Source organism: Acanthopagrus latus, chromosome 21 (assembly GCF_904848185.1).
Source record: "Acanthopagrus latus isolate v.2019 chromosome 21, fAcaLat1.1, whole genome shotgun sequence".
In the NCBI taxonomy this organism is placed as follows: domain Eukaryota; kingdom Metazoa; phylum Chordata; class Actinopteri; order Spariformes; family Sparidae; genus Acanthopagrus; species Acanthopagrus latus.
The window spans coordinates 13,198,598-13,224,874 of NC_051059.1; the positions used below are offsets into that span (position 1 = coordinate 13,198,598).

Below are 26,277 nucleotides of genomic sequence, written 5' to 3' on the forward strand. Positions count from 1 at the left end.
TCATTCAGTGGAGAAGCAGGAAACCTTTTGTGTGAAGCGGCGGAGTTGTCAAGAAATCAAGAAGAAAAGTCTCTCGCTTCTTGACTTCTTGGCCCAGACGTATAAGTGATGTGTTGTCTATATACAAAAAAATTATTTTACATCATCTCCCCCACATTTATAAAAGAAGGCTGCACGCACCTCGAGTGTACTTCAGACCTCGCTGCAGGTGAAATGATGAGGTGGATATGAAATATTAGATGAAATACCACAGTGCAACACTTTGTTCTGGTTGTTTCAGTTTAAATTATTGTGATATCATGTAGCAGTTTGCGCTGTGTTCTGAAAAATGTCACTCTGAGGAGCATTAGAAAAAGGAAATCTAAAATTTATGTGTAAATGAGAATATGAGTATGAGTATAAATAGCCTGAGCTGCTCTGAGGATGAAGAACAACACCGAAGCAACACAATCGAATAGTACTATTTCTTCCGTATCGTTTTTCTTAGTTGCAGATCTAATGAGCGGTGGAGAAGGAACAGGTATTGATTTGCAAACAGATGTTTAAGGCTGTTTATACATCCGTTTATCAATAATTGTGGGGGAAGAAATGAGGCTTGTACAAATGTGGCTACGTCCACAGTGATTTAAATTCTTAAAACAGAACCATTGCACGTGTGAAATGTATTAGTTTCAGCTGGGAATCTAAAACACATCAACAGCAAGATTGACTTGTATTCATCTGGCCCCAGGTGGTTTCTGGGATGAGGAACTCTATCAATAATCCTCAAATTCCTGTAGCCCTTAGCACTGGACGAAGCCGTAGCAATATTAATGGTGCAGTATAATAATTATCACAGACCATCGCTATTAACTGGGATCACCCAACCATTTGCAAACAATTTGCAGGTTTTCATTACAAATAAAGACACCAAACACTAATTAGCACTGCTTCAAGTGGAGAGGAAGAACTCATCAGTGAGATCCCCTGCTGAGGTGATAAGATGGAATGAAAACCTCCATACTGTGGCGTCTTCGTGCTACACGGTTTACCACCTCCGCTACAAATCAAACCATGTTTGGCTGTGAAAAATACAAGAAAATATTTCCCTTTCTTTCATCCTTCCTTTTTCTTTTTTCAAGTATCTTGTGTCAAAGTTTGTTTTTTTTTGAGTTGTTCTGATGATCCAGTTTTGGCACAAAATCATATCAGAAGTGCTCTGAAAAGGACATAAAAAACATTGCTGATTATGACATTAGAAAGATCCATCAACTGACCAGCTACAATAACTGACATGGAATAGACCCCAATAGAAGCAATGAGAGATCACTGATTACAAATGTGTAGGCTTCCAAAATGCAAAGAAAAGCCATTTCAATCCATAGTCCCATTCATGCACGTTGTGGCTGCGCAGTGTCTACAAGCCCAAAGTGTCTTGTGAATAAGTTCACCCTAGCCCAAATTTCCGTTCCTAAAATAAGTCTGAATCAGGAAAGAAAAAAAAAAGAAGAAAAAAAGCTGCAGCCTGAGCAGATACTGAACTCTTGTCTCCTAAATTACTTATTATAACCCTAACTTGACAAGGACAGAGGGCTGAGATTGCCTCCCGTGAGCCGTGGCAAAGAGAAGAGTTTTTAATGCGTGTCTCTCTTAATTTTTTATCGCAGACACACATCAAGATTCCAGACGTCTAATCCCATAATACGATATCACCATTATTGGGTCAGGCAGCACATAAAATTGAACTTACTTTGGTTAAATGTTTTGCAGTCATTTCAGTTCAGTGTCAACATAAATCTTTTCTTTTTGGTTACTGTGGCATATTGCGATGAATACAACTGACTTCCTATTATTATGTCACAACTTTGTAAAATTTGGCAATAATATTGGCATCCGCAAGTCAAACACATTTCCCATTGTATCCATTGGGAACTTCCTTAAGCACCAATGACAAGAAGGTGCGAGCGAGAAAAATAGCAGTTTCTATCATGACTTAAAATGCAATCACACGATAAAATGTTTAACAACCGTTTTATTGTAGGCCACATTCACACCTTCACACAATGCAGAGGGCACGGAGGACAGCAGAAGCAAGGCCAGTAAAGATAATAATGCATGGGCAAATTAGAAATGTATGATGGAAGTTGTCGTTGTCTTTTGAAGAACAGCAACAATGCAGACCCATACTGAAGCAGAATCAAGCCAGATATCTTTGTGTGCTCCGTCCAAGCACATTACACCATCAGCTACAGAAACAGGCAGGTTTTAGTGTTCTCCCTGAAGAGAAAAGACAAAAGACGAAGGCAATTCTGTGTTTTATTGCTCAATATATTATGATTTAGGGGCTGCTCGTTTTACTAAAGTGTTCTCGATTTTTGTTGAGCTCTTCTGGATGAATAATTAGAGCGGGCTTGAGTTGTATGTTCAGAAGAGAACCCTTTGTGTGGCTAATTTAAATTGTGTCGTCTCGAACAGAGGACAACATTTGCAACGTGTTCATGTGGTAAATGAATAAACAAATGAACAATGAGTTGAGAGCACGCGATGCTAATGTAAGTTATATTAAAGCTGCTTTTGGTGATTTTTGTCCACTTTGGGGCAGCAGAACCCACTGTTAACACAACATGGACATATTATCAGCCTTCGTCTAATTTTCCATCAAAAACATCTCATTATACTTAACATAAGACAATAGACAAGTTTTCGTTGATACATTTTCAGCCAGAAAAACAGCAAAAAATATGAATCATTGTTATTTTTACTTGTTTTTGGAGTGGCACTTTTTTTCAGTGTGTAAAGTCGTTTGGAAGACTTGTTGGCAAACCGCTTGCTTATTTCAACAGACACGAGGCGAGATTAGCTTTCACTTAAAGTCGTGTTTCTGGCCATCTGATAGTGTAGGTCCAGTTATCACTCTCTGTTTTACCTCTGGTCCGGCCTCCACCAACCACCTCAGGGCAAAGCTGGACTTTGTAGCAGCTCCACTGTGTTCATCAGATGATCTCTAACCTTTTCTGCCTGTTACTCAGTGCTGGACAGTTAGTGTACAGTGGCTTGTTTATTTGCTGTAAAAAAAAAAAAAAAAAAAAAAGGGAGGATGACAGCAAGTGTCTAGAAAACCAAACCAACAACCCAAAAAGAAAAAAAAAACAAAACATTCCCTTCAAGTTATAGATACCTGTTTGATCTATTGGTAATCGAAAAATATTGATTAGTGCAGCTTTAAAAAAAACACTTGTCATAGTACAAATCATTTTTACCCTTTTGACATTAGATACTCCAGTTCCACTTGTGTCAGACGCTCATTGTTCACCACTTTTAAACAGTACATTTTGTGAAGAGGAATCTCCCTGCATATGCCATTAACACAGCTTGCAATGCTCCAGTGTACAATAGTTTCATCAGTGAGTCATCAGAATGCCTCTGCGATTGCCAGGGAATGGAAACATTGTCGTTTCATGACGCATGGAAATGGCCCACGCGGCGGTCGTAAAGCCTCTACAGCTGCTCTCCAAATGGGACCTGTGTTGCTTGCTGCAGTTGGTTTATATGAGGATAACTAGGTTGGTAATGACCCATTAGATGGGCCCTGGGTGGATTGAAACAGTTAGTCCCTAATTAGAATTCAGTCGACTTCAATGGCAGATTAGAACCATTAGCACGTTGGCTAATTGGTAGGAGACTAATCTTGTAATTAAGAGCATTTGCAGCTGATTAAATGGTAATCATCGGAGACACATCAGCGGAACGTGGAGACACTCCGAATTGCCAGGCTGTGGTTCCAAATTTAGCCTTGCCCTGTTTAATAATGAGTGGATTTATGGTTCAATCTACGAGGTTTCCTCTTCGAGCAGGCTACAGATTTTGCTTTAAATGACACACATTTCCAGAGATCTCTAGCAATTTTGTATTACATATTCGGTGCCAGGTTGCCAAATCTGAACAAATCAGTCACTGAACATGAGCAGTTGTGAGGAGCAAATGTGACAACACTTGATCACGCCATAACAATTTTATTTGCAATCGCGGTGGGTGATATTCCCAACTCAGCCCTGTGAGAGAGACATGCATGTTCTGCATTCAGACACACTCTACCATTATTCACTCTCGTACTGTAAACATGAATTGATGAGTTCTAAATTGCGAGGCCTGCTGCCCAGCACAGAATAGCATCTCCCACAGATATCTTATTTTGCCATTCATTACAAAGAGTAGCAAAAGGTTGAATGGGGGGAAATAAGCTATTTTGCCCAATTTTCCATCCTGCCCCTGGGCATCAAATTCAATTTTCCACCAAAAGTTTGCAGTGAGAAAGAAAAGAAAATAAACATAGGATTTCTGTCCAGAGGTGGATCAGTAACTCACTTGAAAGAGGGTGATGGAGACGGGTGGGGAGAGACTGATTAGCGTTCCCACCAGCCTCAGCAGCCTTCTGGCTACAACCAAATGTGAAAGCCTTATCACAGAATGGCCATCCTGTCGGAGAATTCCCAGAATACTTCACGATCGCTTATAAACCTTCGCTCGTAGCCGCCTGAATATTTGCAGCGTCAGGTAACCTGCGGATATGTTCATGAATGTCAGGGCTCTGAATGGATGGATACCGGCGCGCTTTAGAAGCGCCAAATTATATCACCGCAATGATCTGTGAACAGCTTCGGCGCTCATTTTGCATTTCAGAAAAATTCTTTGCTCGGATGAAAAGATAATATAGAATTAGTCACAAATGAATAAGCGATTTAATTTGGAGAAATGTAGAAAAGGGGGAAAATCGATCATGAAACACATTAGCTTCCTCGAAAATCAAACTATTAGGGACGCAATTTGTTTCAAAAGAGTGAGAAGAACCGTTTTAATATAAGGCTGCCGGTTGGCACTTTTGAATACATCCAGCTACAGCAGAGTTGTCGGAAAAGTAAGGGTGTGGAAGTCAGAGGTCGATGGTCCTCCAGCAAAGACTTGTGGTTATTTCCCCCAGTGACCTCCTCAGTGGATAGAATACAGAGAGATCAGAGTGAGGATAACATTTCTGAGGCAAACCTTCTATTCACTGCGACTGCGCCTCTCCATCCCATAGACGAAACAAGATAAATGCGCCGACTGACCTCACATGTTACATCCGTCTGGTGTTGCAATAGTGCTATCAGTGGGAGAAATCTAACTCAGAGCTGTTAAGACTTAAGATGTAGGTGTCTGCAGTGGAGTTCCCATTAACCCCTCGCACCAACACTAAAATAAAGTTAACTCTTACTGTACATACAACAGCTTCATGGCCATAACTGCAGCATTCACTTCCTTACTTTACATGATTTCACCCATTTTTAGTGCGGTCGCTCCTTATTTTGACCTCCGCCTCCTTGCTAGTGCCATTTGAGAATGGTGTCAAAAAAATTCCATTTCATCATGATGGTTTGTACATCCACAGTCCCAAATCTTCAGTTTTACCCTCTTGAGTGGTAATATTGAGTGGTATATCCTCCTCGAGCAGGTGCAAAACATACGCGCTAGATGGCCGTCGGCTGAACTCTACGTGCTGTGTTCAGGTACAACTCTCTGGCCGGGACACAGGAGACACGAGGCGTCGCCACTTGTACCCTGCAGTTCAGGTTGTCTTGGACTTGAGTCGACTGCAAAGAATCCTCACCAAACTACAAATGTATAAAAGTGAATAAAACAGCACCATCAGCTTGTTTCGTTTGATGTTTTGCAGAGGCTGCACGTGCTGCACTTGATATAAACTCACTCGCTGGAAGTCACTGTGAGGAGAAATCCCAGAGGCAGGTTGAAGCAGAACAGGCACACTAATAAGAGTAAATGACGTTTGCTTTAGAAAACAGATCCTGGGAAGCTTCAGATGCCACACACGACAGCATAAAAGAACCCGGGCGGATTTCTCTTTAATAATCGAAGAATTGTTACAAAGGACAAGTTTAGAAAAGCCGTCTCTTCAAAGCTCGGGATCGCGTTGCTTCGAGAACGCTGAGACGTATCTTCTCTTACAGTGATCCAGTGTGATAAGAAAGTGATGGGTAAAAGGAGACACGGGGAACAGCTAGAGAAAGGGGGGATTTTTTTTTTTTTTTTTTTTTTTTTTTTTTACCTCCTTCTGAGTGGAGAGTCAGAGTGTGTGGCGGGGCTAGCCGTGCTATTGATTTCTAATGTTATTCCACATCAACGGAAAACAAAAACCTTGAACCGTGCAGGCTGTCCCACCTTTCACGTCTCCCCCTCCATCGTTCCTCACTTATTGATCAGATGTCTGCTCGTTAATTAAGACATGACCGCTACCGGCTGGCTGTGCGGTCAGAGCTGCACATCTACAGGGCTGCAGCGGGGGCCTGGGAATGAGAGGCAGCTAATCCATAAGTGCTAATGTGCTATTTCTCGCATCCCTGCATGTCATTCCCTATTTTTCCCGAACCTTTTTTCCTGTTCTTCTTTGTTTTTTTCTAACCTTGCTGTTCCCTCTTCTTTCTCCTTTTAACCTGCTGATGACATGGAAAGATTGGGTCAAGGGAAGGGAACCAATCCCAACAAACAACAAGGCCACAGTTTCTATGTCCAGTTATCAGAGTCAGAAACAGATGTGCGATTATAAGAAGATGGAGATATTACAACTCTGAATCAGAAGGGGGTTTAAAAGCTCACTTAAATAAAAGACGGGCCTTACTGATCGCAAAACCAGGACACCGATTCATTTTTATTTCAAACATTATGTCATTTTTGACAGTGGCAGGTCTCAAAAACTGAGAGCGCAGCTTTGTAAAACACAAGGAAGTAAGATTATCTCATGTTAACGTGACTGCAGGCTTGCAGAAATTAAAACAAGAGATGTCTCATTCACTTCGTTCCCCACTGACTTTCCACGCTGGCAAATGTTACACAAAAGCAAATTTCAAAGACAAAGAAAACATATTTAATCCTGAACCTTCCCTCTGAGGTATACATGAGAGTTAGTCAAAGGTAATCTTGGTACAAAAGAATTGTAGTTTATGATATGATATGAAACATTTTACTGTTATTATATGCTCCCTTATGTACCCCCGGAGCCATAGAGAAACTGCGGATCTCCCTCTCCCGGTGGGAATCCTGAACTCACCAAAGTGGCGTATCACACACTTCAAATGTGTCTCGTACTTAAAAAGAGTCTAAATTTGTAACTTCTTCACAGCGCGCTCACATGACGGGCATCACAACCCCACTCAAAGATCTGAACCCCGAGGATATCTGGAGTGTGCGCTTCTCAACGATCCTATATAGAAACTCAAGGAAAAGGCAGTGTAATTAAATCCCACCACATCATCCCCTTTATCATATGCCTCATTTAAACCGCTGGTATTTAAACACCCTTCCGTCGTGAGCTGTCTTTACGCTACTCTTTCCTACTTGAGATTATAGGCCCATAAGGCAGGATGCAGAACTGCACCGCGAGGAGATAAATCAATATCCCTCTGGAGTGTTTGAGTGAAGGACATTTAGAAGGTTTTGAGTTCAGTTGGTGGAAAACATTTTTGTTTCTGATTATTGACACAGATGCGGCCACACGTGAAAAAATTTGAAGTCATTATTCTAGCAGTGTCCTTTAGCAGAATGTTAATGTAACACTCTTGTGCGCTGATTGCAGTCTGCGATCGCTTTGCTCATTTTTCATTTATTACCCGAATCAGGATGTAACTTCCCCTGTGAGCCATGAGCGCAGGCCACTTTTGTTCAGCCAATGCAACTGTGCCCCGACATGGTAATTTCTTTATACAAATACTACAGCGTGCGTGTCTGTTTCTGCAGGTTGTTGCTCTCTAAAAAGAGTGAGACGTAATTAGACGATGCCTCGACCGCTACAAAGACTGCAGAGCATCCAGAGCCCCACAGTGTGTAAACAGCTTTGTAGCTGGGTTTTTAACCCAGATCATGTTTTTCCTCCTCCAGTATTTTCACGTGGAAAGATTTTTGAACCCAAATTCACCCTCGCCTTTTTAGCAGTTCCTGTTTCTTTCCCTTTGGGGACTCTTTGCTGCCTCAGACAGATGCTGTTTCTTTTCATGTCTTGGTGAGGAGTGTGTCAGAACTTGCTGTTAATCTGAACCGGCCGTTTATTCGAGTTCAAATTGTTGATCCACTCTATGTATTATATTTCTTATCATTTATATTATATATCATGCAAGGGGCTTTCAGAGATCTTAACCTGAACCTCTAAAGGCAATAAAAAGATGTTGCACCTTGTCCTTTGAGTTACCTCTGACTGGAGCTCAGTCAACCTTGTAGAGATCTGAAAATACTGAACGAGCAAGGCGGTAGCTATTAAATTCGATTCCGTAAAAAAAAAAACTTTATTTGTCCCCGGGGAGCAATTAAAGGAAAATTTAAGGAAGTGGTGCAGTTTATGGGTACATGGAGGGTTTAACACTATATTTTGAATTTTAGTGCTGCTTTGATGATTTTTTTTTAATGCAAAATCTCTCTACATTTCAATGTATTGATTTGATTATGAAAAAATAGTAAATATTGTGGCCTTGGAAATGGCTTTTAGACCATCAGTAAGTGGGATTAGATAAATGGAACATGTAATTGCACTGTTAATAAAGAGTTTAAACTTTAAACTTCTAATTAGTTCCCACTAAACTGAGGTTAGTCGTTGCAGCTCAACTTCCAACTAGATTCTGACCAACTCAATCGTTGTTCTTCAGCATCAGTATGTTGAAGTACATGTTTTAACGATTTGTTCCAGCAGATCAGATCAGAACTTTGGAGACATTTTCTAAATGTCTAGTGACCTGCAGAAGTTGGACAGAAACTAGTAGGAAGTTAAGCTGCAACAACTCACTCAGGGCAGAAATGAAGCAAAAACCAGTTGGAAGTTTCCTGGAAATTTGTCAAAGAAATTACCATCTATTTATCAAATGCTCATGCCAAAATGTTAGAATGTTATTGTTGAATAATATTGGGGTAGTTTTCAATGGATTTTAAGGTAGTTAATGTTGCAATTTGGGGATAATTCAAAAACCATATTGAAATAGATTGCACCTATTTACCATGAAATTTATTGACCTTTAAAAGTACCAACGAATATTTATGTTGTGTGGCTACGTGGGAGAAATTCTTCATGAACTAAGCACTTGTGAATATGGTTGAAACTCTGCTATTAAGAGCAGAAATCTAATAGAATTGTTTTCTGAGGAGGGTATCTTGGAATGTTCCTTATTTAGGAGCTTAAAATGTGTTGAGTTGGGAGAAAATACATTTTATACATGGCTGAGAGCCAAAGTAAACACTCAGCCGAGCCTTTCGTACACAAGACACTGTAATTCCTCCAGTGCTGGACTGAAATCTTCCTTGTTGCCCCTTTAAATGGATGCATTTCAGTCTTGCCCTTCACATAACCACACACACATGCACACACGAACCCACTGGCTCTTATCCAGCCTCTCGCATACAGTACACACACACACACACACACATGCGTACGCTTCCAATCCTCCAAGCCCGTGCCCTGTGAACCATGACAGCTGTAGCCAGCTTGATTGACAGAGTTTGAAAGTCAGGTTCAAGTGCAGGTTCACACGACCCCCAGCGATACTTCGCTTCCACCGCAAGGTTCTCGCTGGCTCTGCCAACGCCTGCTCACTTATCTTCCACCAGATGCCTGTCACATGCTGCGATGTTTTCTGCCAGTCATCTCACAGTCTCCGGCGTTTAATTAGTGCTCATTAAGGCCCGAGCTTTCTTTGTAAATAATATATTGGGAGAAAAAGTGCATCAACATAAGCTGCCTCTGGGGAGACGGCAGCCACGAGCAGTAAACTCGTCAACATATCCGCTTTACTGTAGTTACTGTAGGATCAGCTTTACCTGCAGTGGAACAGATAAGGTGGTTTTGGCTTCATTAGAACCTGGTGTATATGTGTGAGTATAGGTTCATATGCGTGTGTGTTCTTTCTTAGTAATGGAGGAGTGAAGCATGTTTTATTTTTCTCATCACAGTAAAGCATCACTTAATACTTTTCTGAAACAGATCTTTTATTTGTACTCTCATCCTTCATGCTACAGTAGGTGCGTGCATGCAGAAAGCACTTGCATGCTTCTGTGCTCACACACACACACACACACACAGAGTACACAGAGCATGTAGCCGACCTCTGATTTCCATATTAATATGTCTTCCCCACTGCCGATTTCTTCACGGCTTCCTCCTTGTCTATGCGGCTTACATCACATGAATGAGACGGCCCTCCACCATGAGGGCTGAGGTGGGATCGGGGGGAGGGCTGGCCATTACCATACTGTATTCCTACATCAATGCACAACTTCAATAATAGGCCTTGTCATTGAAACAAATCACAGTCTTTCAGCGGCAGTGGCCCAAGCCACGCAAATTCAAATTTCATTTCGCCTCGGCAGAAAATTGAAGCAGGGGGAATTAACTTGTGATCCATTCCTAATATTTCTCCAACAATTTGGGGAGCCCTGGCGGGGCTACTTTATATTTCAGTGGGGGGACGCAAACAATTTGCTTGAGATGTATTACATTACACCCCGAAGAATGACAAAATTGGCCACAGCATAGAGCGACGAAAACAAGCCTAATCGGACTCCTCAATTTCACGGTGACACAGCCCGGTGTAATGAGGTGACTCTGTGACTCCCCTCCTCTCCTCGTGAAAAAAAAGTTCTGTGCCATTGGAAAACGTCAAAAGAAGCAGGCAATGTAAAGTAACACTGTCAAAGTCATTATGTTACCTTGAGTCGCCTTGTTCCTGCTAAATTGGTTTGGTTGAGGGCGACTTTACGCCTCTTCTTTCCCTGAAACGTTGCGTTGTGGAGTTTGCTGAAGGCAGCCTGGATGACCAGATGAGGTTGCGCAACTGAGGTTGAGTAAACATGAAAGATTTCATTTATTCCAAAAGAGTAAACACAGTTTAGCAAACCAATAAACCTTGAACATGTTTTCCAACATGAAACTTTCCAACTGATTTGTGTCATCTTTCAACAACAGGTAAAAAAAAAATAACCAAAAACATCCATATTTCAGTTATTTAATTGTTATATTCAATGTTCTGTCAATGTTTTTTATTATTATTTTTTTTCCAAATACTCACAGATATTTCAGAGTTTAATCCACAGTCAGAGTATTTACACCTTCAAACTTCAAATTCAAGGACTTTTCAAGGGACTTTGTCAGGTCAGTTCCCTCACATTCAAGGAGCCAATATAGCGTAGCTTGAGACATATGAGCTTTTTTACAATCAGAACTACTGGGATTCACACAAGCGCCAGTGCTCAAAAAGTAAATAGCACGCTAACTTCTATTACTGTTATTTGCACCAAATATATAAATTCAAGCACTTCTGGTATTTATGTCTATATTCATAAACTCTCAAGGCCTTGATTTTTTCCACTGAATTTCACAGACATTCAAGTATGTAAATGTACTGTCAGAACCCAGCAAAGAAGTCGGATGGGAAAATACTGAAAACAACACAAAGAGTTCAATTGAATACACAGATTAAGCTGAGAAATTAAACAATTACAGCACTGTGACAGTCCAGTGCAACATAAAAAAAGCAAATAATCCCAAAAGTGATTTAACTAAAGACCGCGGCAAAGAGAGCGTTTTAAGCTTCTTTTGCCAGCAGATCTGCGAGGTCTGGACAGGTCAGCAGATCAGTGTGTTTTGGTGCTAAAACAAGACAGCGTTTAACACGCCGGTGGCAGCATTAAAATGTATTCTTTGACGTTCGACATTCGTCAGTGTAAATATCAGAGAACTGGAGTGGGTGATGTGAGAACTAGACTTCCCCAAAGAATTTGGCACAGCCCCGAATTACAAGCAGTTGTCCCGAAAATGAGATTAAACCAGAGTTTTGATTAGTTGTAGCCTAATTAAACATTAAATACTAATCGTGGTGAATCATATTTGAATCCCACTTAAATTAGAACTGTTGTTATTTTATTTTTTATTAAATGAAAGCAGCCATTGCTGACGTGGAGCCCAGTATCCAGGGATTCAGGGTCATCCATGATCCTAGTGTAGACTTCCGATGGTCATTGGTTTTACTTTTCAGTAACACTAAGACCACGTGACCACGCCCACCCCCAACTCTCCCGTCCAAATTACACACATTTTCATCTGATCGCCCTTTTAAGACACCGTTATAGTAGTATTACAGATAAATGGCAATGACAGGCAGTTTTTCCAAATCCTGCTGAGACATACAGTACATTTTTTTTACACTTCTTAAGGTGATAGTAGGCTGTTATGGTATCAAAGTGCATGTCTGAGCTAGTGATTACACAAGATGTCCCTCCATTTCAGCACCAAGATTAATAGCAATAAGACAGAATAACAGAATGGAGGATTGTCAGTTATTTTATAAAACATAATAATGTTTGACATTCTGTGTCAGAAACAGGAGCAAGTTGAAATTCTCCCATTTTGTTGCACATATCGCAGCCTTCCTTCCTCTCATGTAAAAGACATCAAACAGCCTCTCTTTCCCTGTAAGGCACTGGGCGGGTTACTCTGGTTTGTCCAGGTAACACATTGACATTCATCTAAAACTTTCAGCAAGGCCAAAGTTTCACTCAGCAGCCTTGATCTCTCCGTAGCTGTCAGCGCTATCACTGGTTCAGGATATGTGAGGTTCTCCAAGTGTCTTGTCGAGGGAAGTTTCAGGAAGCCTCAGTATGTATTTATACAGCATGGAGGCGCATTACAGGGTTCTGACCATGGGCGACTTGAGGTGAGATACGGAGCCGAGGGAGAGCGGTTTGCTCACTCAGTCTTATCGGTCAGAGCGGCGTTCATGGGTTAAATCTCTGAAGGAAAACGAAAGAAGTACGAAAATACTGTACCTCTGTTTCACAAAACATAAATATTCACAGGTGCCACAGTTTTGTTTTAAAGGTAGATATTATGCAATTTATTTTCCCTATCTTCATAGCAATGGAGAATGAAAGAGACACACATTTTCCTCATCAGTGTCGGACCTGGACCTTTAAGTCACAGGATTTGTAACCTACCACAGGTCCAAACAATCATTTAGGTCAGTCACATCATTGCTTGAGCAAACTTTTTTGGGGGGGCTGAACTGCAGTTTGAACAATGGTTATATATATCCAAGAAGTCAAAACAAGTCTTCATCTAAATTGGCTCACTTTGAACAGAAACATATGCTCTTCTTTTTTTTTTATGCCAATATAAACATGAACATGGCTATTCTGACATATTGTACCTCAGCTCAGGTGGGAAGGAGTAATGAAAGTTACCAAGTTCAATCCATCACCTTGTCAGAGGAGGACAAGAACAGGTGTTAGCAACAATAATGGATAACATGACAGCAGACAATCTTCCACCCGAATGTAGCGCAAATTTTTTCAAGAGAACTCCTGCTTCTGGTGTTTGTTTTATTCACGAAAACGCATACAAACAGGCTGATGGAGAAAAACCAGAGTCGGTCAACCAACACAGCTTAATTCAATTCAGCCGTCGTTAAGTTTAATATTTACACGACTCAGATGTGTCAGAACTGTCTCATTTGAGATGAGCCAGGCCTGAGCACAATCGATTGTTGCTGCACAGTCCATGCAGATTAGATTTGTGTCCGACTTGATCAGGGGTGCGTTCTGACATCATGCGCACAGGGTTGATTATGATCACGTGACGTCGAGGTGAGTGCAGTTTCAAGAGCTGAGTTCAAGTACATGATGGGAAACTACCTAGCTATTCAAAGAGTCAACAATCTTTTGCTTCATAGAAGCCCTCCATTTTTGTTGAATTGGAGAGGTTTTGATTCAATTTGTCTGATTTTAAAGGAATACCTATAGATAACACAAGATAAATAAATGTGTGACTGAGGGTGACATTTCATCAGAGAGATTAACATTCACTTTAACTACGATATGACCCACAATACATCCTAGTTGTAGTCTATTCTGTATTGACAATGGGCTGCTTTAAATGTTGCAACACATTAAACTTCTGGTGGGTAGAATGTGAAGCGTCGACAGTCTTAATTTGACATTTAAATACAGCGGCAAACTAATGACTGCGCGACGATTCAAGTAAATTGAGGTTGAACCATGAACAGAAATCACAGATCGCCTGACTTCCTGAAAGCCTCCAGCTTAATTGCAGCTTTTTGTCTCTGCCCGCTGCTGTTTTCTGCCGTCTCTCGTCCACCTTCCGCGCACAGTTCATCTCAAATGGGCCTGATGTCTCCTGCGAAGAGGAGCCCGTATCAATGTAAATGGTGTAATTTGCCCCGCCTCAACAGGTACAACAAGAGAGTAGCCTGAGGGAGATGTCAATCACGCACACTCCGCACACACCCACGCTGTCTTTAGAGGTCTAATTACACAGATAAGTGAAAGCAGCTGTGGGTGGACCTGTAGGGCATCAAAAACAAGATGTGAGGGAAGAAGTATGTTGAATTATTTCACCCTTGTTTTTGCCTGGCCCCGCGATAACTTGTGTGTTGTTTTATGAATTAAAGGCACCGCTTCCGGTTATTTCCTGTCATTGATGAGAGTCAGCCAACGCTACAGGTTTCTTTACTTTTCTCAGAGATTTGGGGGGAAATCTAGATGTGGGAGTAACCTCTTTATGTTTCATTTCTGCTACCAAGAGATGGAAGAAACATCTAAAGATGGCTCAGGGAGCAGCAGCAAGCTGTGTAAACCAATAAAGTAGCTTATTTTGTCGCTGTGACACCAAATACTTTGCTGGAATGAAGAGTTTTGAAGAGTCAAACACAAAGACAGGAAACAGACACCGCTTTTCATTATTGTTCCGTCAGGTATTTAGATCATGGCTACAGAGTAACAGTTACAGAGTTACCTTTTGTAAAACAATAAAAGAAAACACCCATCGGTGTAAAGAGTACTGAATCTTTACCCAAGCACAAGCACAGTTACACTGCTGAAACATTACTCAGTTACAAATAAACTACTGGTATTAAAGTTACACGGCAGAGAGTAATTAGTTACTTTTTAACCGTTGATGTTTAATGCATTATCGATAGCAGGCATTCAATCAAAGGGGTCGCTGATTCTACAAATCTTCGGTCCAACTTGCTCCCAGCTCCTGTTCTGTTCTGCTCAGTGGTCGCGGTTGCGTCTCCAAACCAGAGCCTGCTGGAGAGTTTTGTGTTTTTGTCCATATGTCAGGGATTTCATTGGCTTGTTTGTGATCGGATAGGCTTAATGCCTAATGCCCTTAATGCCTTGAAACATGCTTTAATGCATACTTCAATACAAATACAAATACAATTACTGTTTTGTTACAATTACATTTATGTGAGTAAATGTAATAACTTACTTCCAAACCCTGAAAATTCCCATCAAACCAAAAACCAAAACCTTTTTGCGAATATGATAACAAGTCCCTGTTCTCAGTGGGCAATGCTGTAACGCAGTGAGTTACTTTTTAATAGCAGTAATCTTGTAATATAACAAGTTACTTATAAAAGCAACACCAGGGAACACTGTCTGAACCAGTTCAGTGAGGTTAACCCCCATAACTCGAGCTCAGTATCATGAGACTAAGACTAAGTTTTTAAAGTTTTCAAAGCTCCACGCTTTTTAGACACTTTTTTTTCCCCCAGTAATGATGTTTCTACTGGATGGCCTTGATGAACAAGACATCACTTACCACTAGCTTCAATGCTGTGACATTTTTTATCTTCTCTTTCAACAGACTCATTATGGCTTTCAAAACCAAACATTTACATGACTCAATAGCCTGACACTGAGTTCACTGAAATCTGTTGGCAATCTGTCTGAGAGGTAATGCAACATGGCTGTTACATCACATCATTTAGTGTTCAACATTTACCTATGAGATGCATAAATATGTTATTTTGGTAAATGTGGCCAAGACTAGAAACACATTTACAGTTGTTTTTCTCAGGGAAAGTAATAAACTTAATGAAATCAGTAGCTTTAATGAAAAAAAGTCTATGTAAGGTTCAACCTGATAAAACAGATTCCCTGTCATCTCAGGCTCTTCAACTTTGAGGCTCTTTTTAATAAGTTCTGTGCTCCTCTCTTGTCTTGAAGCGCAGATGCTAGAAGCTGTCACCAGTAAGAAAAGCTGTGTAAGATATTGTGAGCCTGTCACCACGGTGCCAAAGAGCCAGGAGAAACCAAGGTTAGGCAGCAGCCAGCAGAGAAGACACAGGGCACCGCAGCCGTCTGCTCCGGAACATCGACATAAACTAGACCCTCGCCCCGTCTTACTTTCACTCTAGAGATCTGTTCTTAGTTACATTTAGCATGGAAATGTATTTAGTCAGAATTAAAACCAGAACCTGTATTACATTAGTTGCCAAGCACAGCAAAAATTTCTTCTTTTTTTTCCTTTTTTTTTTCTCAGTGTAAGGATTAAAGAAGGTAATTTAAAACTAAGAAGGTCATGACACTATTCATAATGAGACAGAGCCTCAAGTATACACTGAATGCAAAAGTGTTTCAAAGTACAAAAAGATACATACCTTTCGTACTGTTCTCCCTACAGTAAACCACAATAGCATTATCATGAGCAGCAATGGGAACAAAAATGTGTTAAAAAAAAAACAAAACAAAAACAACAACAAACCAAAAAAGGAGGTGGATACATTTAAAAAAATAATAATAATAATTGTTTACTTTTTCATAAGTCATAAACACAGGAGAGAGTTTTGCATTTTGAATCAGACTTTGAAAATTGTTCAACAAAATATAGAAAATATTTATCACAATCACAAAACAGAAATGTGTTTTTGTATACATGTGCACCTGAACAACAGCACACACATTGTTTATCCGTAACAGTGTTCATTTCATTCTCTCACAGAGCATTTTTTTAACCCCCAGCTGAAGAAATGCAATTGATGGGAAGGACAGAGAAGCTAAATGATCCCCAGTGTCTCCTAGGGGAGGGTCACTTGTTTGGATAATGGATAATACTGATTGCTATTGGGCAGTGCGAGGGATAAAAGGTCATTAAAACTTTCAGAGACGTCTCTTTGTAATGGTGCCGGTTCAAAAAGCTGGACATACAAGGGATCTCTTCCCTCTTGTGACCCAAGCTGGGGACGGTAATGCTCTCTGATTTCAATATGACAATGCCGGCGGCAAAAGCATCACATCCCAAAGCCCCCCTGAGTCCACCTCCCCGGCTCTAACAGCGTGCAACGCGCACCGGTTGGGCTCGATGATCCAAATTTTGCTGGTTTTTAATTAAATGGAAGGTCAAATCTCATCGCTTTTTACTTCAGGGAGCCTCTGCTGTCTGCATGGCAGAAGAGCTACACCCAGTCATTAATTTTATGGCGCAGGGACTTTAATTGATTAAAAAGTTAAGGACTGTGGGGAATGCATCGTAAGAGGCACCAGCATTTAGTTGCTGTGAATGTGGGCTAATATTCATTCGCATCCATTATGGCTGCTAATATTGTGAGACAGCACATCACCTGAGGAAAGATGGTGATTTTCTTGTATAGATAGACTCAAAGAGTTGTTTTTTTACTTTAATGCTGCTGAGGCAGTGACATCGTCCAACTGTAAATTATGTTGACTCTTCTCTGGCTTGAAACCTAAAGGTTTTCCATTGGGAGTTTTTTTTTTTGTACTTTATATCATTGCAAACAGTCAAAATCCAGTTATAAAATGTCAAAAACTGCAGTGAGAATGTTGTGCACTGTTTCTATTGTTACCAATGCTGGTGCTATTTTCGGCACTTTTGTTACCAAGTGAGCTCCCCTCACAGATAGTTCTCATTTATTCACATTGCCTCTTCGAAAATAAAGATTTTTTTACAGACATGATTAACCAGTTTTGCCATTTGGAGCATGACTTTCTAAACTGTCCTATTTATAAGCTGTAAGAGACAGTTTATAACAGACTGTTACAGAGTTGTAAACAGATTAAAGGGCATTTTCTGTAAAGAAAAACAAGAATAAAGAAGTGAATGTTGATATCTTGTTAATAATACACATATGACAATATTGGGTGAGTAATCATGAAGCTGTTCGGCTTTGTGCATCTTTTGTTAATCAGTTCATCCAGTTGCCTTTTCTCTGGTAATTCAATGCATTTATTCTTATTTGAGTGAATCTCTCTCCAGCTCCTTAATCTTGTATTTTGAGGGTAATTTGCCCCCCCCAAAAAAGACACAAAGCATACAGGTAAGAGGTTTAAAGATGGATGTGATTGTTACCTTTTTTCTCCTCAAATTTCTACAGATATAGCGATCATATAGTTATGGTGAGTTTGTTTGACTGTGATGATCATGCAGTGATCCGACATTCTGACAGACCCGGTATCTATGTAACTTTTACACATCCATAACTGATGTATAAACTGTAAATACATTTAAAACACATCATTATGTACTTGGAATCATATATGATGACATCAGTGGTTCTGACTACAACTTCAAACCGTTCAATGTGCACAAACCGGTTATAGATACTTTAAAATTGTTAAATGCCAACATACAGTATAAGACATATCAATATTTATAATTTGAAACCCTAATGTTAGCATACAGAGGATTTATACACACATGCATTTGTGGATACTCACTTGTCACATTATAAAATTGCAGTAAACCGTTCTGAGGACATCTTTCACTTCAAGCAACATTATGTAGAAATTGCCATTTTGTGCAATTTGGCGCCCCCTGCAGTTTCTGAGTGCAACACCACTTTTGTGATTACAAATCCCAGGTTCTTCAGTTTGTCAGGCGTAGGCGCTAACTACAACCAAAACTCATTACATTATAGCAATGTTAAGTGCTGAAAACTTGTATCTTGAAGGGAACATATGATCCGACCCTCTCACTGAAGTTACATAGTGCAGAAACAAGTGATGGGGAGGGCAGAGTGGCTGAGAAAGAGATACCATTCACCCTGTTACAAAACACTGTGCCATCAAAATGATTCTGAGGCTGTTAGTGTAAGGTGAAAAAGTTACATGATGCTGCTTTAAATTCATTTAAATATGTATATTTGCAAGCAGCTCAAACCCTAATCAAGCACCTTTCATTTTTAAAGTAGCTCAAAAAAGCACTGTGCAGAAAATCACATAGAATACTTTCTTTCTGGTGCTTATAGATATGATGCTTAGATAAGTGTTACCCACATGCAGATGTTACCAGACATCCACGTGACTTTAGAACTTATTCAGTGGCTTTGGTGCTCCTTGTCCCCCACACACAACAGGCTACAGTTTCCCTTGTTTCCCGCAGTTATCTATCATTAATACGAGATGTCACACTGAGGCCAGGAAGTCAATTAGAATGGATGTATTTCTGACTGCCGCTGTCATTTCTCAGTCTCATGTTCGCTGCAATTGTAGGCAACAGACACCCGACTCCTCAGTCTCAAATTGGAGGAATCTTCGCTCGGAAGCACTTTGTAAAAACAAACGTAGTCATGATGTGAAACCGTGAGCCTTTCCGGACCCCTGGAGACGGGTAGTGTGTCAGATCCACTCGATGTTTCCCCCTCCCCGATTGTTTCGGTATCAACCTCCAACCTCCCGAGGAGCTGAGGTCACTGGATGTAACATTTTACCCTCTTAGGAATAAAATCAGATGCGGAGACTTATACACTATATTACCAAAAGTATTCGCTCACCCATTCAAATGATCAGAATCAGGTGTTCTAATCACTTGGCCTGGCCCCAGGTGTATAAATTCAAGCACTCAGGCATGCAGACTGTGAAACAAGACATTTGTGAAAGAATGGGCCGCTCTCAGGAGCTCAGTGAATTCCAGCGTGGAACTGTCATAGGATGCCACTTGTGCAACAAATCCAGTCGTGAAATTTCCTCGCTCCTAAATATTCCACAGTCAACTGTCAGCTCTATTATAACAAAATGGAAGCGTTTGGGAACAACAGCAACTCAGCCACGAAGTGGTAGGCCACGTAAAGTGACGGAGAGGGGTCAGCGGATGCTGAAGCGCATAGTGCAAAGAGGTCGCCGACTTTCTGCACAGTCAATTGCTAGAGAGCTACAAACTTCATGTGACCTTCAGATTAGCCCAAGTACAGTACGCAGAGAGCTTCATGGAATGGGTTTCCATGGCCGAGCAGCTGCAGCCAAGCCACACATCACCAAGTGCAATGCAAGGCGTCGGATGCAATGGTGTAAAGCACGCCGTCACTGGCCTCTAGAGCAGTGGAGACGCGTTCTCTGGAGTGATGAATCACGCTTTTCCATCTGGCAATCTGATGGACGAGTCTGGGTTTGGAGGTTGCCAGGAGAACGGTACATTTCAGATTGCATTGTGCCAACTGTGAAATTTGGTGGAGGAGGAATTATGGTATGGGGTTGTTTTTCAGGAGCTGGGCTTGGCCCCTTAGTTCCAGTGAAAGGAACATTGAATGCTTCAGGATACCAAAACATTTTGGACAATTCCATGCTCCCAACCTTGTGGGAACAGTTTGGAGCGGGCCCCTTCCTCTTCCAACATGACTGTGCACCAGTGCACAAAGCAAGGTCCATAAAGACGTGGATGACAGAGTCTGGTGTGGATGAACTTGACTGGCCTGCACAGAGTCCTGACCTGAACCCGATAGAACACCTTTGGGATGAATTAGAGCGGAGACTGAGAGCCAGGCCTTCTCGACCAACATCAGTGTGTGACCTCACCAATGCGCTTTTGGAAGAATGGTCAAAAATTCCTATAAACACTCTCCTCAACCTTGTGGACAGTCTTCCCAGAAGAGTTGAAGCTGTAATAGCTGCAAAAGGTGGACCAACATCATATTGAATTCTATGAGTTAGGAATGGGATGGCACTTCAGTTCATAGAATGAGTAAAGGCAGGTGAGCGAATACTTTTGGTAATATAGTGTATTTGGAATACATGCGGCGTATGAAACCATAATATGTGAATGTGATGAGAAAACAGAACATGTTCAGCTGTTCACTGGGAGTAAACGCAACTTTCACTGAGATAAAAGTGGTTATATTCGGAGAGATTCCAATTTACTCTCCGCTCGTTCCCATTGTTCACTCCAACTGCAGCCAACTCGTTCTTTTTCTGCTCCTCGTTCCATGTGGTCAGAACAAGGGTGGGTTTGGTCTAGTGTTGAAAGCCGTCGGGCCTCCTCTCCTCTCCTGTCAGGAGCATCTGTCAGCCCCGCCACAGTTCTGTCTAATAAACCAGCTCCGTCGACTGGTAGGGCTTCCTGTCTGAAGGCTCCCTCGCCAAACATCCCAGTGACTTTGAAGACAAAGAAAAAAAGAGGATTCTCAAGCTATGCTGCTTCTCTTTATGCCATCATCTCTCTATCAGATCCCTGTTTTGTGCTCAATTAGTACATTTTACCGAGTGCCTTTCATTTCGCTCTCAGAGTGGCAAAAGTGACCTCATTCGCATCGCTGTTCTCTCCTCAGGGGCGGCAACAAATGAGGCCTTGTTTTTTTGAAGGAGAGGATAATGAAGCTTTGTGGAGGCACGATCCATGTCAGATAACCCACCAGGATTTCAATTTAGCCCTGTCAAAAAAATTGAAAAGCGAAAAATAAACACTGCAGCAAGGGCAGACTTTGTGTATTTCCCCCCCAGAGGGTATTGATTCAGTGGGTGCAGAATGATGCCTATTCATGCGTCCGTCTTTTGTTGTTATCATCCTGTCTCAGGTGCAAGTGCAACCTGCATGCCAACAGCTGTGTGTTTGACAAGGGGAAGCTGGGCTGTGAGTGTGAACACAACACCACAGGGTCAGACTGCAGCCGCTGTAAGAAGCACTACCACGGAAGAGCCTGGAGTGTCGGCTCCTACCTGCCCATTCCCAAAGGAACAGCAAATATATGTAAGTATTTTGGATTTTCAGTAGATACAGACCGGCCGTGTGGCTAATTTAAATGTGATACTGTCGGTGGTGGTAACAAAACACAATTTCCTGTCTGACAGACACTGATACCTGACAAAGGTTAATATAATGAAATTTAAGTTGGCAACAGGCTAGCAACAGACACACTGATCATCTCTGTCAGCGAATGTCTTTGTTTGTGTTTTTGCATCAATTTGCAGCATCCCAAATAATTGCATCGACTCGCATATTTCCGTTGACCTTGCCTGCACTGGGCCCTTCTCTAAAATTCCCCTCACATTCCGGTGGATGGTAGATATGTCAAAAGGAATTACAGTGAAATGAGAGGGTGCAGTTTGCCTCCTGTACCGCCCAACAATCACTGTTGATTCCTTTCAATCCTGTAGGCAGTCATCATGTTTACTACGGTCTTCTCTTAACGCTGTTTGCAGTTCACGCAACCAGATTTTACCCCTGATTTCCCACCGGACGACAAAAAGCAAAAATGTGTTAGCTCTGCACTCAATCACTTCTGTATGTGTTAACTGCCTCACAGACACCCGAAAGATATCAAGCAAGGTCAAAATCAGATTCAGAATCAGTGTTCCTTTATTGTCCCACAAACAGGGAAATTTGTTTGCCACAGCAGCCAAAGGACAGTAGTATTTCAAAAAACAATAACAATAGTAAAAACAAACAATAAAATTAAAAGGTAAGAAATAGAATAGAATAGAATAGAATAGAATAGAATAGAATAGAATAAACTCCTATATACATATGAACATAATATTGTACACAATTAACATGAATTATAAGCGTTTGGCAGTGAATTGTTATTTCCAAATAATAATAAATATTTGTAAAAATTGTCCAGATAGTCCAAACTAAAAATGAGAATTGAGTTGTGTATACTACTGGGAGCAGTGCTGATTGTAGAGTCTGGCAGCAGCAGGAAGGAAAGACCTGCGATACCTGGGTCATATGTTAGGGGTCGGGACAGGAATCTTCCTTGTTTTTTCGCTGCGAATCACAAAACCCTGAAAACAGTCAGGTACTCATGGGTCATTTTTGAAGGCAGTGAAATGACCATTTGTTGGGTATTTTCACCTCTTGCCTGTTTGTGTCAGGGTTAGATTATTGACTTCATCGTTAATAAATCATGGTATGTTTCGTTCAATCAGCACCAGGCAAACATAAACAGCACTCCTGCCATTGCTCTGATATTGATATTCCCAGCTCAACAGAAAGTGTGAACTAACGCTGGAAATTTTTTTCTGCCTGTTCACGTGCTAACTCTGAGGCAGAAGGTGCTCTTTTGCATTATCCCCATTATAATCTTGGACGGGAGTTGAGTCACATTTATCAAATCCCATGCCTGAGGCAGGGGGCTCATTGCCTCAATAAATCTAATACAGCCACTCAGGGATGTGGCAATGGACGGCGAGGCGAGGCCAGATGGTGGAAGATCTAGCCCTCTGGTCCTCCATTCACTCTGATTCAGCCTTACAGTCAGAGATGCTCATGGCAGCAGTCTGCTGGGATTGACAGCAGGTTTTTCAGATGCACAGTTTGATCGTCTGACTCGACTTCTCAGACATGGTGCTCTGATTAGATTTGCACACAGATATGATATTGCTATCGATCCGCTGATTTCTTGTGCGCACTATCATGCAATAAGTAATGCTGCTTCTTCGAGCTATTTGTTAAAAATGAATGGGAGGATTACACAGTCATTTTAATGATGATGTGTCTGTGGCTGTTAAGGCGTGTATGTGCCCAAAAATACGTATGTGTGCATGCACATGCAATATACCTGATTGCGCGTGGGAGTTTGTTTGTGTGAACATTTGTGATCTCTACGGAGATATTGCTGGATTTACCCCGGCACCTCTTCTGTGTTATGAGCCTCCCTGCAATGTGCTGCTCACTGTCAGATTGACAGGCCGTTATTAAAAAATCCAACACTTGGCCGCATCTGCACTGAACTGATGAAACCGAGGTCTAGCCATATCAAAAGTAATATTAGCACTTGTTTGGCAGTGGCATAAAATGCAATAATGTCGCACATGGAAGTGACGTAGCAATATTGGTCCCCCAGGTGTTGAATGAACGCACTTTTATCTTAAATTATTCTTATTTCTCTCACAAGTGCAGCCCAGGCCCAGTAACATGCCTTTATCCATTATGTGAAGCTCATATTTCCTTTGAGGATATTAAACATACAACCCTCGTTTCAAGACAAATATGCTGAACGTGCTAAATGTAATTATGGTTTAATAGCTTTCATCTGTCATCAAGTCTTCCTCTTTAATCATCGAAGTCATTTATCTCACAGGTAGGAACAGGGCAGGGTCCATTATATATTCAAATCCCTGCCCGTGCAGATATATGAACATACGTGACCCTTCGTCTAATAAATTAGGGCCCAAAATGGAGACCCGTGTTGCTATGGGCCATAGCTGTCAGCAGCGCAGAGTGACTGAGAGTGATTCAAATCCAAGGCTTCCCGAACAGAAGGAGGAGAAAAATCTGGAAGTTGCCAGCCGGGCAGAAGAGGAATCACTTCGAGAATTATGTTGACAGTCCACTTTGCAGGGAGCGTCAACTCATCTTGTGTTCCAAAGCAGGTTCACAGGTTAAGAGGGGTTGGGGCTGAGAGTTTGATCAGACTGTAGAATGTGTTTTGGCTTCAAAGGGCAATATTGTTTGCCCTCTATTCCTCACATAGAACAACTATTGGTTAGGAATTGTGGCTCACTCGCTTTCTTGCAAATTGGAGCTTAAAATGCGTGTTGCTGCAGTGTTGTGCACTTGCCAACAGTCGCTGTGACAGCTCGAAACATGTAATGAAGTGATGAATGGGGTGCAAATGGTATGAATACCCCAGTGAAACACAATCACAGAGGGACAAATTGGTAATGCTTGTAAAAAGGTTCAAAATTTGCTCTAATTGTAGGGTAGGTTTGTCCTCTGATTACATTAGCAAAACACAAAGGCGGTGACACCAGAGCCAGACACTGATAACATATATGTTTCAGAGAAATCTGCATAAGAGTTGTTCAGCCAGCCCCAGCTTACAGACAGGGCCTATAATTAGTGCTTGTAATTATGCTTTTAGAAAAACTTTACATTGACGTACACAAAAATGTTTGTAGTTATTAAAGAGTGAGTGAGGAAATGAATCAGGAACAACTTCATCATTTAAATCATGATTCAAGGACTATATAGTAGATAATGATGAGTTACTCAACAGACTGGAAGTTACTACATAAATTAATCATTAGGTAATGATTAGTTCATAAATATCTGTTGTCACAGTTCCGCTCGAAAGACAAATACGAGGATGATCATTTATTTAACCAAAAAAACCAACATAAATTTGGTAGCTAAAGATAAGATGAGCTGTGTTTTATCAGTAAAATCAATAGTGTGAGTCTGTGTGTACATGAGTGAAAGATGTTGCAAAACAAACAAATGAAGAGTGGAGCACAGAAGAGTGATGCAGCCAGAAGAGGTGGGGTTTTTATAGTGAGTGCACCAGGCCCAGGTGCTTCGACTGTGTTGTAGCACCGCCTCCCAGACAGGCTACCTGCTGCATGAGGAAACAGGATAAGTGAAGAGCAGATGGCCGTCACCTGCTTTGTGAATCGACATACGTACCACTTTCTTCATGACTTGTTCCTGATTAACTGTGAACCAGATGCTGAGTAGCACAAACTAGTGAAGACACACTGATTACTAATTCATTTATCGTAAGCTTCTCCTTTATACACCTTCAAGTAAAGCAAAACATAATACAGAGTAGTTACATAGTAGACCTATTAATTACTAACTACTTAATCTTTAGATACTCTTTGTGAAATCTCAAATAAACTGAAACATAATATTGATAAAATATAGTGGTGAGTCATTAATTACTAATTACATTACATGAAGTGAAACGTAATACTGAGTAGTTACTCATTACTTAATAATTTGTTGCTCTTTTTGTGCCACCCTCGACTAATGATCACGTGATTATTTATTGATGATTTATTTATATACTATCAATCTTATCTAGTATAACCTCCTCATATAAGGTTATTGAGGAATTGCTCATCGACGATTCATTAATTACCACGTCGTTCCTGATCCATTTCTTACTCACTCCTCAGTAACTACTCACAGTTTTGTGCACCTTATTTTATAGTGTTACTCTGCCTTGTCTTGTCTTTGAAGTGATGTTGTTTTTGTAGTGCAACATCATAGGTAAATGTTTAAAAGTAATTTCTCACTAACCTGACAATCAGAGAAGTTTACAGTAAACACTAAGAATTATGATGTGCAGATGCTTGATAACATAATACAGACAATATCTATGTTTTGAAGAGAATCTATCGTCAGAATACAAACAGATCATAACATGTTTTTATCAAACACAAAAGGAGGCACGGATTAAAAGACCTTTTTTTATACTTAACAGTTTTGATTCTGTTGACATTTCATCACTTGCACAC

The 26,277-nt window shown here is 40.9% G+C and overlaps 1 protein-coding gene across 3 annotated transcripts in view; it reads left to right on the forward strand.

The window, feature by feature from the left end:
• The window catches only part of LOC119010536 (netrin-G1-like), a 73,485-nt gene that overhangs the window by 35,117 nt on the left and 12,091 nt on the right, over positions 1-26,277 (forward strand). For all 3 annotated transcript variants that reach the window (XM_037082728.1, XM_037082729.1, XM_037082727.1), the window contains one exon: positions 21,609-21,781. In XM_037082728.1, the coding sequence (XP_036938623.1) occupies positions 21,609-21,781 (173 nt within the window). The remainder of the gene's footprint in view (positions 1-21,608; positions 21,782-26,277) is intronic.